The 18,035-nt window shown below is 46.1% G+C and overlaps 1 protein-coding gene across 1 annotated transcript in view; it reads right to left on the bottom strand.

The window, feature by feature from the left end:
* Positions 1–341: 341 nt before the first annotated feature.
* LOC104622699 (pseudouridine-metabolizing bifunctional protein C1861.05-like) overlaps positions 342–18,035 on the bottom strand; it is a 22,822-nt gene continuing 5,128 nt past the window's right edge. The window contains exons 7-18 of the mRNA XM_010289564.1: positions 17,501–17,621; positions 17,132–17,217; positions 15,932–16,056; positions 14,611–14,670; positions 10,300–10,366; positions 9,032–9,126; positions 7,318–7,446; positions 5,725–5,839; positions 4,774–4,911; positions 3,932–4,098; positions 3,404–3,492; positions 342–537 (exon numbers count right to left, since the gene is read on the bottom strand). Of these exons, the coding sequence (XP_010287866.1) occupies positions 342–537; positions 3,404–3,492; positions 3,932–4,098; positions 4,774–4,911; positions 5,725–5,839; positions 7,318–7,446; positions 9,032–9,126; positions 10,300–10,366; positions 14,611–14,670; positions 15,932–16,056; positions 17,132–17,217; positions 17,501–17,621 (1,388 nt within the window). The remainder of the gene's footprint in view (positions 538–3,403; positions 3,493–3,931; positions 4,099–4,773; positions 4,912–5,724; positions 5,840–7,317; positions 7,447–9,031; positions 9,127–10,299; positions 10,367–14,610; positions 14,671–15,931; positions 16,057–17,131; positions 17,218–17,500; positions 17,622–18,035) is intronic.

Genomic DNA, 18,035 nt, shown 5'->3' on the forward strand with positions numbered 1-18,035 from the left:
AAGACCAAAACAGATGAGTGTTCCCACTAGACGGCGGGGTGAGATACACTATCAACAGGCAGTAGACTGAAGAACCAAGCTGTGGTTGCTGTAACCCACCAAATAAAAAAAAAAAAGAGAGGAAACAACAGCAGACAAACATAATTCTGAACAGTGCAATACAAGTTGTCACTAAATGCGCTCCACTGACACTTCCCCTCCCGAAAGCTAGCATGCACTGGAAGTCTAAGTCTTCTTGTCAGCAGCCAGCTTTGGAGCTCGAAGCTCAAAACACAGCCCAGTTCCTGGAAATAGCAATGCTGGGAGTGCAAGGAAGTGATGGATGAGAAAGCCATGGCGCTCTAGCCCATCTTCCATACCTTCACTTCTGGCCAGCTCCTGCTCTTGACTTGCTGTTGGCTGACACTGGAAGTGCTGATTTCTGGGGAAATGGGCTCATAGGAACGGAGAGACAAGCTTGCAGCAAGCAGACCCATCCGGACACAGGTATCTGTATCATGTTTAGCAAGCATCCCTGCAAGGATTCCTGCCATCAAGCTGTGGAGAGAAAGAAAGTGGGTTTTGGACACTGGGGGAACAGTTCTAATCTCAGGAACATGGCTGTTCATTTGTACGTGCACTCACTTGGACCCAAACCAACACTTACAGAAGCAGAATATGTCACACAGCAGGGGTGAGGTTATAATGAAAAGTTTTTGCTTTTTTATTTTTTTTTTTAATTTGATGTAACAAATAGTTCTATTTATTCACATTTTATTTGCTTCTCATCCGAGAGGTTGAGGTACTTTCCCATTCCACCACATTTTCTATTCTCTGCTGTTTTCCAGGTGAGGCAGGAGAAAAGAAATTAGTCTAAGAAGGGAAGAATCTATTTTTCCCTTGCTCTCTAATTATTTTGTCACTTCTCTGCTCCTTGTTGGTGCCTCACTGCATTCCCTTCCGTCCCCAAAGGTGGATGGGTAGAGAGGAAAAGTTTCCACATATATGGTAGAGAGGCAACAGGCACAGCTGGAAAAAGAAATCCAAAGCTGAAATGAGAGTGTAGATTCAGATTTTTGTAAACTTTTGCGGGGGTCTTCCATTTGAGATTTCCCAGTAAAAATGATGCGAGTGCTTGGAACACCAGTGGTCACCCACAGGTCCTCACAAGGCACCAAGGAGGCCATCAGGAGAAGGAGATGACTTTGCCATCTGCCTGGCTTGCAGGGGAAGGCTCTGTTGAGGCATGGATACATGTAGGGTGGTGTTTGCAATGGACTGGGAACAACTACTGGTTATTCATAGCTAAATGCAGTAATGATGCTCAGAAGCTAGGAAAGGACAAAGGAGAAGTGAAACAGAAGGATGAAGATAATGATATCTGAGAGGAAGAAGCAAGGACAGGAAAATATGACGGCAGAGAGGATTAATGAGCAAATCTTTGGGGACGGAAAAAAGATCACTTCTTTTTTTGCGTTCTAATTACCTCAACATCTTTTTATCTGTAACAAAGGCACAGAAGATTATGATTTCCATAAACCAGTCAATCTCTCAACAGCTCCAGAAGTTCAGAGTAAATATTTGGGGGAGCATCCCCTAGCAATGCCGTGTGCAGGCACGCGGCGCTATGCTGTCACGGCAGGCATCCTTGCACACACACAGGGCTCCTTGGACAGCATCTCTGGGGTTGTAGGAGGGCCGCAGGGCCGAAGCGAGGCGTGAGGTGCCCTGGATCACTGTTTCTGGGGGCGCAGTGTCCCCTGACCTGCACTTCAAAAGTGCGAGGGAGCCGTGACTGTGTTGTAGCTCTGGGTTGTACCCTGCTGCGTAGTCCTCCGAAAGTGCCTACAGGCTGGGCTTGGGCACCGTTACCAGTTTATAAGCTGTGGAGATGGCACCTTCGTCAATGTAGTGTTTTGGCACTCTTACTCTGTAGAACAGGGATTTCTGCAGCTCAGTGGAGCAGCTGGGGTTACCAGGAAGGAAAGCCCTGGATGAACAAGAGGTCTATGAAAATTCCCACATGGACCTGTGGACTCCAGGGAATGAGATTTCCAGAACAATATTACTTCAGGAATGGGAGCAGTAATGGGTCCCTAGCTTTCAGATAGCTTTGGAAAGAAAAACAAACTTCCAGGACTCCTGTGTAACTCAGTGGAGGTGTTTGGCAGTGGCACACTTTATCTCACCTTTGGTCTTCCCTTAAATCAAGCTTTTAAAAAGGGAAAGGAAACCCTGAAGAAAATGTTTAGTTTACATTAGCCTCTAGAAAAAAATGTCCTGTCGTGAGGGGTAGTTTTGTACCGAGCCGATGGTGCAGACCGGAGGCTGTGTCTCTGGGGGGACTGGCAGAAGTTGGGCACATCTGCTAGAAGCAGTGAGCAAAGCTGAGCTTTCCTTAGGACAGGCTGACCCCACGAGGTTCCTCCCAGCCCCCATTCCTCTGCCATTACACTTACTGCTCCAAACCACACTTTGGTCTTCTTTGGAGAAGACCGGCTTGCAGTTGCAATCAGCTCATCTCAGAGGTGATTTTGGACACAAGGAGCATGTCCTGGTGTGAAGTGGGTTAACTAGCTTGGCACAAAGTTATTGATTGATCCTAACTCAAATATTGAGGACACTAAGTTTCAAAAAAAAAAAAAATTACTTACCATTCTACCCACTCATAAAAGAAGAAAGAAGTGTTGCTATGTTGGGTTATTGGTAGGTAAGAGCAGAAAAATAAAAGGAACTGTGTCACATACATACAGCCTTTTGGTCTAACCCAAAGCAATAAAAGGATAGAATCAATTATTGCAGTGTACAAAGCAAGAAGGAAAAAAAACCCGACTACTACATATAGTTTGACAAGTTAACAAGGAGCATAATAAAATATTACTCTGACAGACTGAGAACTGAGCAGTGGGGCTAGGAATAGTACACATCATTTCCTACTCCTATGTACAGCGCTGTGTGAACAGCTAGGTGAATTATACAGCAGATTCTTTTGAAGCATGAGCTATTGCCAGAGGCAAATGCAGAACCCGATGAAATGCTTTTATAGGGTGATTTTAGCTACTGAGTGGCAGTCCCACTGCTATTGGAGAAGTGTGGAAGTGAAGTAGTAGGACAGCTTTGATGTAAGTTGGCTTACTTTGCTTTTAGCAGCTCAACCCAGACTAATTCAGAACTACTAGATTGCCATAAAAGGCTTGGATCTTAAAGAAAAGCAAAACTAATAATGGCAAGACTGGCTTCCAAGATGCTTAGGGGGACATTTTTAGCAAGCTTTGCAAGGAATCACAGTAACCAGTTCTTGTGTCCATTAGTGTCTGTTCCTCAAGCAGCCATACGTTGTTTGCCTTTGCAGTAGAATTTCAAAGAAATCCGATTATGGCCCTTCCACATTTAGCTGGAGAAGACAAAGCAGTGAGCAACATACCTGTCTCCGGCTCCTGAGACGTTGACTATCTCCTCCCTGCTGCTGTGGATGGCGGGGTAGTGGGTGGCACAGAGGCTGGCAGCAGCAGTCTGGAGGGGGAGAGGAGGGAAGTTAGTGGGAATTGCCCAAGCTGACAAGGTCTGATGTGGCTGATGCCATCCAGACCCGCACGGATGCTAAAAAAAGCGGGGGGGGCGGGGTGGAGAAGGAATAATCTTTTTTCACATTTTGAAAGAGATCATCAATTTAAATGAAGCTTCCTGAAAATGAAGCTTGCACTCATGAAAATTCACGGCAAGCACATTTAAAATTAGCTAACTACAAACACTGCTGCTAGAAGCCAGCAGTATATGGACAGACAACTTGATTTTCTTTGAGAGTTGTGTATTTCACCCCTCAAACCATGCATTTGCCAGCAGCGATGCCATATTTCCCAGACTGCTGGGATGACACCAGAAATAGCAACGGTGCTACATGGTCTAAGAAAGAAGCAGCTGAGAGCACAGAGTTAGTTTTCCATGCCCTTACCCGTTCATGAGCTCCTGGACAAAGCGAGATGCTCCCTCCCAGGCTCTTGCCACACAGGAGGATGCCGTGAGCGCCGAGGGTCACCACCACACAGTGCAGGTGGGCCAGCAAAGGGCGGGCCAAGGCCACTGCAGTCTGGACAACATCCTCCAACCTGGATGGCAGCTCTTCAGAGAGCAGGAAGGAAAAACTGTGGTGTAACTGTAAAGGTCCTCGATTGGCCTTTTTATGGGCTGGCATCCTATTTATGAGCACCACTACTACCATTTATGAGTACTTCTGAAATGTGGTTCATATAAATGTTTTTCTTTAAATCATGGGAAACATGGAATTCTCCAACATTAGGCTTCCATACTGTACATCTATCCTATGCTGAGGAAACCACCCCTCATGGGACTAAACTGCAGAGATCAAAAAACTGTCCCGAAGCATGACTTCCTTGTCTTAATGCTGTTGGATTTCCACCTGCATGTGGTGGGGTATTTCATTTCTGCAAAGGATGATACTGTTGGGACAGGTGCCCTTGAGAGCATCATGCTTCAGAGACATGCTTACAAACCAGAGATTGTTCCCATTTAGCTGATGAAGTGAGGCAAACGGGATCTCTGGTTTTGGACAAGGAGCCATCCCAGGCCTACTGTGCTCTTCGATAGATAATCTGTCCGGCCTGGGCCGTACAACCCACGCAGAGATGGCTGTAAGGTGCAAGACACCAAGAGTGCTTATGAATCCCCACTGTGTTATAGCTCAATTTGCTTGAAATGGGGGCTGGAGTGAAAAATGTTCTTCTCCAGGAGCTAGGTTATCTAAAAGTGTGACTGACCCTTCTGAGTATTCAGTACCTGCTGGCAGAGGGTTCCCGAGGGTCTGATTTATTGCTCTTAGCTCTTGCAGGTTGGGGGAAATGTATGTCAGCGCTTTCCAGCTGTCTGAGAAGAATGGCTTAGAGGCCTTGTTCTCATCTGTTGGCTCATAGCACACTTCAAAACAACATTGCAATTGGTTAGTTAATTAATTAATTAGTGTTTCATCTCTACGTCACAGCAGGATGCAGTGTAGAAGGCTTAGCAGGGTCTGCACAACGGCGGTTATATGTGTAATCCATTAGATACTGAAATACTATTTCCCCCACGCTGGGGACAAGGTCTTCCAAAGTTTCCTTTCCAGTGCTCAGCAATGACGCTGTCGCTTCTGGCTCTGGAGTGATATAATCAAACTACCGGTTCGTTACTCCTCTTAAGTGGTTTTGGAGCCTCTGCCAGGTTTTAAGAACATTGCCTTTTCTTCAGTATTTGCTTTTAAAAATGAAGGCATAACTCCAAAGGTTTAGGAAGCCTTTTGAAGGGTCCCCAGCATACCCAGGGAGACGGATACGTATTTTATGGGAAGTGGGAGAAAAATCCTCTCAAAAGATGTTTTAGCAATTATTCTGAGAAGCAAACTATATTGCTGCTCAAACTGTCAGATGCACACACATTTGTGCTTGCCTTGAGATTAAAGGGAAAGAGAGCAGCTTTCCCTGGCTTTCTGGCCGTGCCCAAGGGCTATAGCACCTACACTACGGGAAATATGATTTACCTGCAGAATGAGAAAAATTCAGAGAAAGTAGAAATGTTTCATCCATTTGAAATAGAGTAGTAATGTATAGAAAGGAGCGCTGAATAACACAGCATGTCAAACGATAATGGTATATCTCCAGCAAGCAGCAGTGGATAGCGCTCAGGGTGTGCAGAGTGTCTTGGCACACACGCTACTAGGAGCTACAGGGACAGGGCTGGATGAGTTCTCCTTACCTGCTAGCTGATGCTCTCTAGCTAGTTGGCAGACATACTGAATAGTGGAAAGAGGCACGTTTCCATCAATGCAAACTAGCGGGGCCTGGCACAGGTTCTCCTTGAACTGGGACACCTAGTGAAAATCCAAGACACAGAGTAGAGACAATTTGAGTCATTGCAGAGGGACAAAATGATTGCTAGTCAGACTTGGGATGTAGGATTTTCACTCGTATTGCAGCCCTTAGCTGCAGGCATGAACCTAAAAGAGTGATTCCCTAAGGAAAATGGATTTTTCCATTTGTCTCATCTCCTTCTTTTCTTCTCCTTCCTCTGCTCCCTGCCATCAAGAGCTGATCTCAACTGGCAGGGCCCCTCCAGCAGAGAAAGGTAGTTGCTGGACCTCACTAAACTACTTTGGCACCCGTGGGTCAGTCAGAGACCTACAGGGAAAGGGAATGCTGCTATTTAATGCCACTGTAGGATTCCCTGTGCTGTGCCTGGCTTATTTCACTGCACATGTCATTTAGATGTCCTCTCTGCACAACATCTCCCGAGACAGGTTGTTCATCAACAGTGTTTTACTCCTGGTTCCTACTGAATCGCGTAGGGATGGGGGACCGTGGAGCAGTAGAGTGGGGAGCTGCCGTTCCCTCTTTTGGCTCTCTGAGGCTGCTCCACCACTGCCTGAATGCCAGGCCAGTGCTATAGGCACTTGTGCAGCATCCCTCCCACGTCTCTGCTAATCCTGGCGGAAAGAAGGGCTGCCAGAATGCACTTTGCAGCAGAAAATTGGTTCAGAGTTTCCACTGGCCACAGCTGTTTGTTAAAGCTCAGGAGAATTAATCTGTCATGTAATGGTTTTCTGTGCCAAGGCTTGGGAGAGGCAGGGTGGGGATGGAAGTGGGAGCAATGACCGTATTTTTCCCTAGGAACTCTTCACCTCATGGGGATGCCACTGTTAAGTAAATTGCACTTAACTTCCATGTCGCTGTCAGTCATGAAGCACAGGCTTTTGTTCTGTTGACAAAAGAACCAGTAGGGAAGAAGGGTGCAGTGATGGGGCTTTCACTGATTCAGTCCTTAATCACTGCTTCCATTAGCCCTGATGTTTTAAAGGTTTGGATGTGCTGAGCAGCACTGCCTGTTGATACAACTCAGCATGTACAAACAACAGGAATGGTGGGGAGGGGGTGGAACAGGAAAACTTGCTTTAACCAGTGTTCCGTCCACTTTTTTTTTTGTTTTTCCCTAAAGGGAGAAATAGCATTTCTGCAGGTGGACTGGATTTATTGCTGGCTTTAAGGTGCCAAAAATGAGAGGTTAGCTGCGACTAGTTAATGAAGAGGATTCTGGCCTACATGCCATGGGATGATAGTGGTGGTGACACTGTATGGAGCAGAAACAGATAGAAGCCCCATCTGGGTCAGCAGCAACAGGTGGCTCTGGTAGCTTGCCATGCTGCTATCGCAGTGGCCGATGTCTGGGGTTAACTTTAGGATTTCCCATGTTCCCTCTGCACACCCCCTCTCTCCTGGTACAGCTTCAACAGTTGCCTTCTGTCGCACATCCTCACTCCGCACAAACAGGTTACAAATCAGATGGCGTGCATACGTATTGCTCTGTTATCTGGTTGTGGATGTCCATATCTCCCAAGCCAACGCTGAGCTCCCCAGCACTAGTGACCACAGCACAGTAAGTCGCTGTGCTCTTCCCCTCCAGCTGAAGGACGGCGCTCATGTCCTAAAACAGGGAGGACAGTTATAAATGGAGCATGTTTTCCTTCCCTGCCACACCTGGCTCATTCTTTCTCTATGCCCACCTGATCGGTAGCAGTAGCCTAGCTTGCTGTTTTCCCTTCAACCTCCCTCCCACCTTGAGATAAGCAACATTTTAGAGGTATCTTGGTCTAGACAGTCCTGGTAGATGGCTAGTTTTTAATATTTGCAACGAAACAGATGCCACAGGTTAAAGAAATCATTTAGTAAATGAGAGTGCCATGCGGTTCCATAAGTTGTGTCTCTGTTACAATGGAAGAGTCATCTGCAGAGTGGCCGCAGCACTGCTTGCTCCAGCCATCCATTCCCATAGCTTGTGTGACATTTCAATGGCCTGCCAACATGCTGAGCATGTCTTGGTGGCATGCTCCAGCTAGCAGTTACGTTAGCCGCCTCGCTGACCCCAGAGCCTGATTTGAGGGTAGCCTTGGAGCCATTTTTACAGCAGTGTCACAGAGATAGCTATGAGGTGTCCTTCCTCTGTGGGTCTTGTGAATGATCAGCTTAGAGAATTTAGGGCATTTCTTGGAATATACATGTGGATGGAGCAACACATCCCCACCCAGTAGTTCACAGGGAAGTTGGAGGTTTTAAGGAAAGGGTCCTCTCCAACGCTGGTGGTAAGGTGTTTTGTTACAGGCAAGGATTGCTTGGCAGCTGGCCAGCTAGTCCATCTTCCCCTTGGGAGACTGCTCACTTTGGTGGCACAAACTGTGCTCTGCTGGGTAGAGAAAACCTGCTGCTACAAAGCCTTATTAAATCAAAATAGAGTTCTTGTTCTTATTGCTTCATTTACTGAGTTGTTTGGGTAGCCCCATGTGCTCTATTTGGATACCAGAGCCCTGAGGGCACTAATAGGCCTTAATGGCCCTGACCAGCCTCACCTGGGGTCTCCAATCACACTCCTGGCTTGCCCTCAGTCCTGCCTCTTCCCCATGGAGGTGCCCAATATCTTGGGTTAGGGTTGCTTGCTTGGCCTGCTCTGCTCCCAAACTGGGGGAGGCGAGGCTCTGCCCTGCTGTCCCGGGTCAGCTCCTGCTGCTCCTGGCTCCCTGGCCTTGAGGGACAAACTGCTGCTGAAGTCAGGTATTCCTCTGGTGCACAGTTAGGGAGGGCTGTATGCAGCTATGTGGAGGACCCTACTCCTCTGAAGCTGGGAGGTATCCAGCCTGCACTTCCAGTTCCAGGTTTTCTCTGTCTTATGCTTTACCCAAACCAGGATCATTTTGGCATTGCTTTGTCTATCCTCAGGGTCAGGCTTTGCATATTTCTGGCTGTGCTCAGCCCTTCCTAGCATTTTTCATGGTTACTCCGGATTTACCTCTTTCTCCTTCAAGCACCACTCCCTGGAGCTGAATTCAGACTCCAAACTGTACATACATCTAGTCTGTGTTTTAAGGGGTGGCTCCTTGCCCTTTAATTGTAACTAAAGGAGCACTGAATTATTCAGACGCAGCTTGATGGAAGGTGGCTCTTATGTCTGCCAGGGTTGAGAAGACTTTTCCTTCTATATAATGTCATCACTTCCATGCCATTACTGTGCAACATACCATGTGGTGACAATAGTGCAGGATGGACTCTGAATGTTCATCCTTCCCCACGGCTGATAAAAAGAGAGGAGTCTGTCCAAGACGGCTTAAGCAGTCTAAAAGCAAATGGAAACAAAGGATGTTAATAGATCCATCAGAATACTGTGAACACAGTGACAGCCTGTGCAGGGTGAGTGTCTGTAGGAAAGCCCTCTCCTGGAAAACTTAATGCCCATCAATCCTTATCTAGAATGACGTTCAAGATGAAACACAGCACACAGCTGGCTGGGGTTGAGTGGGGCAGTCTATGTCTGCCTGCTGCACCGGCACTCTGAATTCTTTGGATTTTTTTGAATATCTGGGAGTGGAGGAAAAGAGAAAAGGGAATAAACTTCTGTACTTCCCTGTCATCATCTCCTTTACATCATAGGCACATGGGCTTTCCCACATTGCTTCTATGCATGGCCTTTCCTGCTGCTGGCCTTCCCACACTGCTGTTCCCACCATGCCAGCTTACTAGAACCACTGAATCTGAATGGATTAACAAGAAACCCTTCTTCCTCTCCCTTTAAGTTACCACAAATTATACCTCCATGGGTTGCATAGGTGGCTTTTTTTTTTCCCCCCCTCAAGCTTCCCCATTTGTGACCTGAAATGGTAGTAGATTTGTTTTAGGAAGATTTGGGAAAGGTCAAAAAGCTGGAATAACCCTACAATCTTTTTGTAATCTGCCCCTGCTAATTTCAATACCCAAACACTGGTCCACTGCTGTTTGAGGTGGAGCACCAGGTACAGCATGATCCCTTCTTTTCACCAACAACTGTAGCCCTTTCTTTTCTACAGTAATTCCTGCACCTCAGTTCCTCTTATCTGTGGTGCATGGATGATCATCTTTGAATAAGCCTATTCCTTTCAAATTCTTGCTCAAGACATACTTCTGTTGTTACTATAACCTAGCATTAATTCAAGCATTAATTCAAGACTGAGGGCCACGCTGTTCAGCAATCATTGGAGACCACTGATGCTTATTTAACTTTGATTTGGGGTCACTGTGCTATATAATACTAGTTAACTTCATATTTGTGGACCCTCCTTTTCCTGACCCCCACTCCTTCCCCTCTTATTTCTTGGAATGGCCCCTGCCTTTTCCAGGCAGTCTGCCCACTGGTATATTGCCTAACGTGTCCCAGATCTTAACAGCATTCAAGAGCTCCTGCTGTTGAAGGAATACTGAAGGACAAATCACAGCTGGCAAATCACACCCACGGGCAAACCCAAGAGCTAGGCACCTGCCAAGTTTCTTCCAACGCCGCCAAAGGTTCGTCTCACTCTTCCAGCATTTGTTTGCCCACCACCCTGGAAGAATAAATTGTTAATTGGCAGAACTAGGAGGGCTGCTTGGCATTGATGCTACGTCTTCACTAACATGTGAAGTGAAAATGATGGTGCTGAAACACAGGTCAGTAATTAGAGGGAGCAGAAGGCATCTAGCTACCAAACCAAGGGCAATACAAACTTCTACAACCATCTACAGATTTCAACCTTGATAACAAATGCCCACTTCCTAGGAGGGGAGATCCACTTGATCTCCCCATGCATTGCCATTGTGGTCTTATTTGCTAAGACCTCTTAGAACAATACTAACGAGTGTTTCAGCTGATATGAGCATCCCTCTGAATTTACCTGCTCACAACAGTGCTGGGACTCTAGAGCTGCTAACCCAACCCAGACCTGATGGCTGGGCTCTGCAGCTGCCTTCCAGGCCACTTAGCTCCCCCCCTTAAGCAGTTTGGGTTTTGGGTTTTTTTTAATGTATTTATTTCCCTCTTTGAAGGTAAAATGAGATTTGTTACCTTTGCCTGTACTGCCTCTGTACTTTACTCATGGAAGAATCTGTTTCAGTGTCTGAATACTTTTTCTCTCACCTTCTTCTTCCCAAACATCTCCCTCATCAAAAATACCCTTCTTCTCCATCTATGTGGTTATCAACTTCTCTTTTCTCTTGTCTCTGCCTTCCACTCCTCTGTCCATCTGTCAGTCTGCCACAAACAGCCAAATTGTCAGAACACAGGCAATCTCTCACTCATCTCCTAATTCTTCTGCCGGAAGAATTACATCAGTAAGTGCTCAGATCAATTTGGGCTTCAGCTGACTATTAAATGGTTTTAAAGCTCTTGTTGCATAAAATCCTGAAACATACTTTCCATTTCTGAAGACACCTTGCCAATGGTGGTCATAATGATCTTCACATTTCTGGAGAATTCAGAGCTTTCAAGAGTATGTTGAGCATTTGGGTGGCAAGCACTGAAGCGTGTGCATGCCTGTATACAGCAGCTCCTGGCCCAGACTCTCTCTGCCCCTGGTGCCCCAGGTGCACCAGAATACACCTGCACATACACATTTTTCTTGCTTGTGAACACCACTATCTATCCACTATCAATACAAGTAAATGTATTGCCATCTCACAGTAAGACATATTCTGCCTCCAACCTGTCACTGTTCTTGGACATTCTCAAAACTCATACTGAAGCTCCCCGAGGACCCTTCTTCCCCTGTGCAAAGCTGTACATCTGTCCTTTGCACACAATGCCTTCCTCTGCATCCAGCCCTCTGACTGTAAGAGGCTGCTCTCCCATCTAAATATGCTCTTTTATTACTCTCTTCTGACCTCCAAGCTGGTTTTTGTTTGCCCTGACTCTCCCCAGTTCTGTAGTCTGTAAGACTTGGTGCTAATTCTTGATGCCTTTGCTTTTCTGTCTGGCGGTTCTCCAAGTCCTGAACGGCGCAGACCACCTGAGCAGAACTGCCTGTATATAAGTAACCTATGGCCTCTGTCCATCTTTCCACTACTTGTCACTCCTCATTGGCCCAAATGCTTCTCCGTTACATTTGCTCATGCTCCCTGGGAATTGCTACTGGTACTGCCAGGAATGAGGATATTTCCATCTGCAATTGTATCCTGTTGAGTGTTGCAGATTTCGAAAGCATTGAGCTTGGCCATTTTAACTCTGAAGCTCACTATCCAGAATAGAGGCAGCCAAGGGGAAGAAAAAAAATCCTACTGCAAAGTAAAAAGGAAGGATGCTTGTTTAGGCAAATCAGACAACATGGCTTTGAACAGTGGCCCCTATTTCAGTATTAAAAGAGGGTACTAACTACCATCAGCAATGAGCACAGACTCTATTTTATGCAGTTCCACTATCTGTTTTTCAAAAGTGATGCCTGTAGAATGTTGAAAATACTCATGAGCTCCATTCATTCCCTGGTAGGCTGACCTTCTCTTTTAGTCCCTCACACATCCCAAAGGCAGAGTTTCAGGTTTTTTAGGCCAAGCCTTGTCCTAACAGCAGACGTACCAGCCTCCCACTCAGGGATCCAGCTGTGGGTAACCTCTGCTGTTGTACAACCCCACAGGGCCTAAAAGAAATGAAGATGCTAAATCTCTCTTTAAAGTAGCAAGTGGGTGCAGTGAGAGGAAACTAGCAGCCTGCTTTTGAAGAGAAAGAAATGACTGGTTCTTATCACACCTTGCCAGCTCAGCCGGTAACTCCAAGTCTGAGTGGTACTTGGGTATCTTCTAGGTTGTGTTCGGGTGGGGCTGGCTGAGATGAAAGAACTTATACGAAAATGGGCTTGCTGAGGTGATTCAAAATAAGACTGCGCTGATGTTTTCTGGCTATGTTTCAGAGAATTGAGAGAGTCTCTGGGACTTTCTTCCATGTCCTAAGAAGTTCAAATTCCTAATGTAAAAATGAGACTCCGCTCAACTTCTGGGTATCCTGAGAGAGTTATAACCATAATGCTTCTTCCAGCATCTTTGAGCAAGACCGTGCATCCTTCTCTGCAGGTCAGATAGATAGTTACTTATAAAGCACTTTGCTTCTGGATAGCCTTGAAAGCCACATGGGAATTACAACCAGGACAGAACACAGCTGCTTTCTTGCTGAGACAGCATGAGGTGTGAGTGGTACCCCAGTACTCTGCAACAAATCCAGCATGCATAAGGGTGGGACCTGCTGGGTGCTGAGCCCTTTGGAAAAATCTGTCTTTAAAAGCCAAAACAAAGCAATGCTGCTGAGAATGCTTTTCCTCTGTGCCAAACCACAGCAGCTGTCAGCAGAAACATTTCAGCTGTCAGTTCCCAAATCTTCCTGCAGCTTGGCATTTGGGTAGCTGCCATGACGGACCACCAGCTCTAGAGCTTGCTGCTATACAGAAGGGCAGCTAAAGCCTCCCTTTTCCATACAACATTAAAATCTCCTTTTTCCTTTCCCCCCATCAGCTGTTCCCAGCAGGGTCTATAGCTGTCCTTGGCCCCTCACCATGCCATGGGTGGTCCAGGGATCTGCACTCACATCTGACACACCAAGGGGTGGCTACCCACCAAGCTTAGCTCCTTGTCCTGATAGCTGAGTGTGGGGTATGTATGTTATCAGTTAGATCACAGCTGAAGCAGTTGCACTTTTGTTTTTTCAAGTCTTCATAGCTGATGCCACAGCATGTGTCACCTTTGACCATTATAATAGTGTTTGGCCTCTGCCTCTGTATCATCGAACAGCCAACTTCCTTAGGGACAGCTTCCTCAGCACGCCTTTCTTTGTCTGACTGAGAGCTCTTCACAGACTGCCCCATCTGACAGCAGGAGCTTCCTGCTTTGGCAATCAGCATACAGTAATTTGAGACATGAAACAACTTTGGAGCAAGCTTCACCACCTCAATCTGTAGTACTTCATATAGCTCAACAAAAATTGTATAGGCCATGTAAATGGCTGTCATTTGCCTCGGGAAGTCCCAGGTCTGTTCCACGTTAGCTTCTTGGCTGTTTCTTGGTCAAACCAAATTGAGAGGATCTGGTAACATTTAAAATGTTCTATTTTTTTAAAGCAATCTTTTTTGTTTGTTTGTTTTTGTGTGACTCAAATCCTTTATGACTGAGGAAGCTGGCACTCCTGTCTAGCTGTAACTGTGCGAGTACTACTTTTGTCTAAGGTTTCTTAACACTGTGGGTACTCTGCATGGAGACTCTTGCTCCTATTCATGCTGCTTTCCATAGCTAAGACAGTCCCAGGCAGCCAAAGCTGTCTCTTACCTGGGGATTTCCTCCCTATAGGGTCTGTCCTTGAAGTAGAGGTTGCCATAGTACGGTGACTGCCTTTACCCATTGCTTCTACCTCTTTGTATAAGTACTTTGAGAGTCCCCTGGGCAGCATTTCTGCTAAAAGATCTCCTTGGGCTTAGGGCATCAGAGAATAGCCCCAAAGCACCTTGACATAGACTGTAGAGGCCAGAGTCATATGTGGAGATTGTAAGGACCATACATTGCTCTGTCTCTGTCTTGAGGGGTAGGGATAGTGACTTTCAGCATGGGAACAGAGTGGGTCAGTATGTATCACTCCATTGCTCACCTAGATAACACACCAGCACACCTAGACAACACACCAACACACTACACCTCCCCAGTTTGTGCATGTGTGTGCATACAGACATGTGGATATTGTGCCCAGATACCACCTTCCCTCCCACCCCGCTTTGGCTTGGCACTTCTGTAAAAGTAGCTGGAAATGGCAGGGGTGCTAAGAAAACTGCTATAGATACAGTACCACGATGAGAGGGTTCTGCGCCTTGGCTATAAAGTCAACATTGATACCTCCAATCACGACCTTGAAGAGGGAAGAAAGAGATAAAAACTTGTTGGAAGGACTTGAGGAAAAAGTTTCCAAGTCTCCTTTGCTTTTCGTAGTCACTTTTCCCACCCTCTTGAAAGCTATCTAATTTACAATCTGAAGGCCTGTGCTTATTTTGGATGGCTAGACACAGGTCTGTACAATCCTGATTAGAAAGAATCGAAGTCTCTTCTATATGTTGCTTTCTAAATTATGCCTGCTCATAGCCAGCCCCAGCATGGCAGGTGGGATGTTATTGTGTATGCATATGGGTGCTGGTGGTTTCTCTCTGTGGTGATAGAATAATATAAGTTGCATGGGTCTGGTCATGTCAGTGCCCTTGAAGCCGTATCTCTTGGGATAATTTCCAACATACCAAACCTCAGAAACATTCAAGCACTGCTGTGTAAAAAAGCAAAGAAAATGGGAACAAGTGGGCAGAAAAATCCCGTCCTTTCTTGCAAGTTCCCATGAGAAATTGCCATACCCAGTGACACTTTACAGATCACTGTCTTATTGTCCTGCAAAGCCAGAAAAAGCAGTACAGCTCCACAAACAGGAAGTTTCCGGATTCTTTGGGGACATACAGCTGTTTTTTCTCAATCCATCAAATGCTGGGTTATTGCCTCTGGTGTCACTGCCCTCTTTTATGTTGACAAATCCTATTGCAAATGTGTTTAAGAATTTTTTTCAGCTCTCTAAAGACAACCTAAAATAGATTTCCTGTAAATTATGTGGCACACACAAAATCCAAGATAGTGAATAGAGTGTTAGGGTTATAATGGATATTGTTTGGGATATGCTGCACCTCTTGTAAATTTGGCAATCATGACCAGGAGGCCAACAAAAAGAGATATTTATAAAACGTGTATCGCTCAGCAGCTCAAAATATCTCTCTCCACCCTTTTCCAGGTCTACTCCTGTAGTCACAAGTTCTCTGGCACTGAGAGCGTAACAGTTGAAGTTGTACATAAGGGCACAGTAAAAGGTGAAAAGGTGATTAAAGTTTTAATGGATTTGATGGTCTAAGGTTTAATGGGATTAGGCCACTGTCAGTGTTTATTCCCTGTAAATGTGGATAGGGGGAGGAGGAAAGAATATCCGAGAAGAATAAAAAATACTAAAGAGAGAATGTCTGCCAGCATGAAGCAGAAAGACTGGTCTCTGGCTGAGTCACTTTTTAATTTTGGGAATAGATATAAATTTATCCTGGGCTGTCAGCAGAGAGGCACTATATGGAGGGTAGCAGGGGACTCACTGGCTGAGGTGTGGTTGTGTCCTCTCGCCCAGGCAGGTTTGCCTTCCTTCTTGGTTTTTGTAGTTTGCTCAGGGCCACTGCAATGCAAGTGCCCACTCTGGCATTGTTCTGGATCAGGGCAAGGTCTGTTTGGCATTTCTTTAAGGAAAAGAAAAAGTACCAGCAAGATTGACCTGTCAGAAGCCTATGTAGGAACTGCCTAGAGGGAGAAAGCAGAAAATACACGCTGTGAGACTCGAGAGATTTGAGCCCTCTATACCATAATCCTTTGGGGGCACATATACTGTGTTACAGTACTGCATGAACACCCTGATTTTTTTTTTTTCCCACCTTCCTCCCCCTATGTCCACAGAGAGGAAACCTGTCATCTCCACTTGACAGCTGGGGAACAGAAGCAAAGGCTTCACAGAAAAAAGAGAAGGTGAAGTTCTTAAACTAGAGCCAAGAGTCTAAAAATGTCAGAGGATCTTGGCCAGCTTTTCCAGGAAGAGATGCCTACTGAGATTTTTTCCAAGCCTCTATAAGCAACGTTTTTAGCAATTTCAGTGGGAGCAGAGTATAAGTGGCTTAGAAAGCCACTTCATGGCTGTGTACAGCTCCAATATCCAAAAACGCCTTTACCAATCTGCCCTGACTGACCAGGCCTCCCAGAGGACTGGCGGCAGAGCCTGGATGTGAACCTGGTTCTCCCAGATCCTACACTGGTATCCCAGCCAGGTGATCTGCTTTTTTCTTGTCTGTGCAAGAGGATTCCTACTCACCCAGGGGTGTTTTCCTTCCAAGTTTCTCTTACTCTGCACCTGCATGAAGAGTTGGATAAGGCAGTGTGATGTACAGCGCAGCGCTCTGGGAAGCTCAGGTACCTTCCAGTGTGCAACCCCACCACGGACAACAGTGCCCTGAGACTCCATCATGGAGCAGGCAAGCTCGAGGAGCAGATGTGAGGGATCTCTTTGGGCTCTGGACCACCTGCTGTCTGTGCTGGCCTTCAATTTTTCATGCAAAAGTGGATGAGGACAGTAAGGGCGCTTCTGAAAAAGCAGGATGCAGTCGCTAAGCTCTCATCTGTTTGCAGATACTGAAGTGCTTGCCCCTTGCTAGACTGTCAATAAGCTGACGGCATTTTCCACCAAGCACTATCAGAAGAGGTATGAAGTACACTGGGGTACTTTCCCCCGCCCATATTCAGTAAAAGGATACTGGAGTCCAGCGACTTCCCATCAGTTAATTCATTGAGCTTCTGTAACATAAAAGGGGTCAATTCTTTGCCTGTGATCCCTTTGGACCTGCAAATGTAAAGAAAATGCCCGCAGATGAGAAGGACTGAGCTGAAACAGCATCAGAGGAGAAGCACTGGTGTTAGGAGATAATTTATCTCTATAACCACATACCATAAAAAGTCCTGTAAACAAGCTTCAGGTTAGATAAAACTACGGTTAAAAGCATGTTGTTGGCTCACCCGTGCCCAAGGTTAAGCTGTGCTACAGCCCCTGCAGCAGTGTCCCTGAAGTTGTTTACTTCCCCAAGACCACTGGGTGAGCAAAGGATAGGGCTTAGGTTGCTTCTCACCTGGCTTCGCTGAGAGCTTGCTGGATGGCCTCTTCGATGACTTGGCCTGAGGCAGCCCTCTCCTGGGGACAAGGCACTGCTATCAGCACCCCGCTGCTCAGGCCTAGCCCCAGAGCGCTGGCTGGGAGAAGACAGGCAGATCGTTAGTGGTTCTCCATGGATAAATCAAATGCCGAAGGAAAAGGACAGAGCAGAGTGGGCACGGGGTGAAGGAACACACAGAGCCAGAGCTCCTGTTCTTAGTTGACCCAAGGACAGGGTCTTTTCCAGTTACCAATCAATTTACATCTGCCTATTTCTTTTGAAAATTTCTGTTGAAATTTCTTTTGAAATTGTCTGTACAATAAAAGGGGCAGGGAATTATTTTTTTTTTAAAGAAAATTGATTCCACTTCTGAAGGCCCAGAAGCTGTTTTTGTTCCCTCCACTTCACCCATGTGAACAAAATGTGTACGAGCATGCCAAGGTGGCTGCAGCTAGCTAAAAAACTTGCTGCAAAGACTGAACTTCCCTGTTACTTTATTTTCAAAGCAATG

The sequence above is a fragment of the Phaethon lepturus genome, unplaced genomic scaffold, assembly GCF_000687285.1.
Source record: "Phaethon lepturus isolate BGI_N335 unplaced genomic scaffold, ASM68728v1 scaffold21526, whole genome shotgun sequence".
Taxonomy (NCBI): domain Eukaryota; kingdom Metazoa; phylum Chordata; class Aves; order Phaethontiformes; family Phaethontidae; genus Phaethon; species Phaethon lepturus.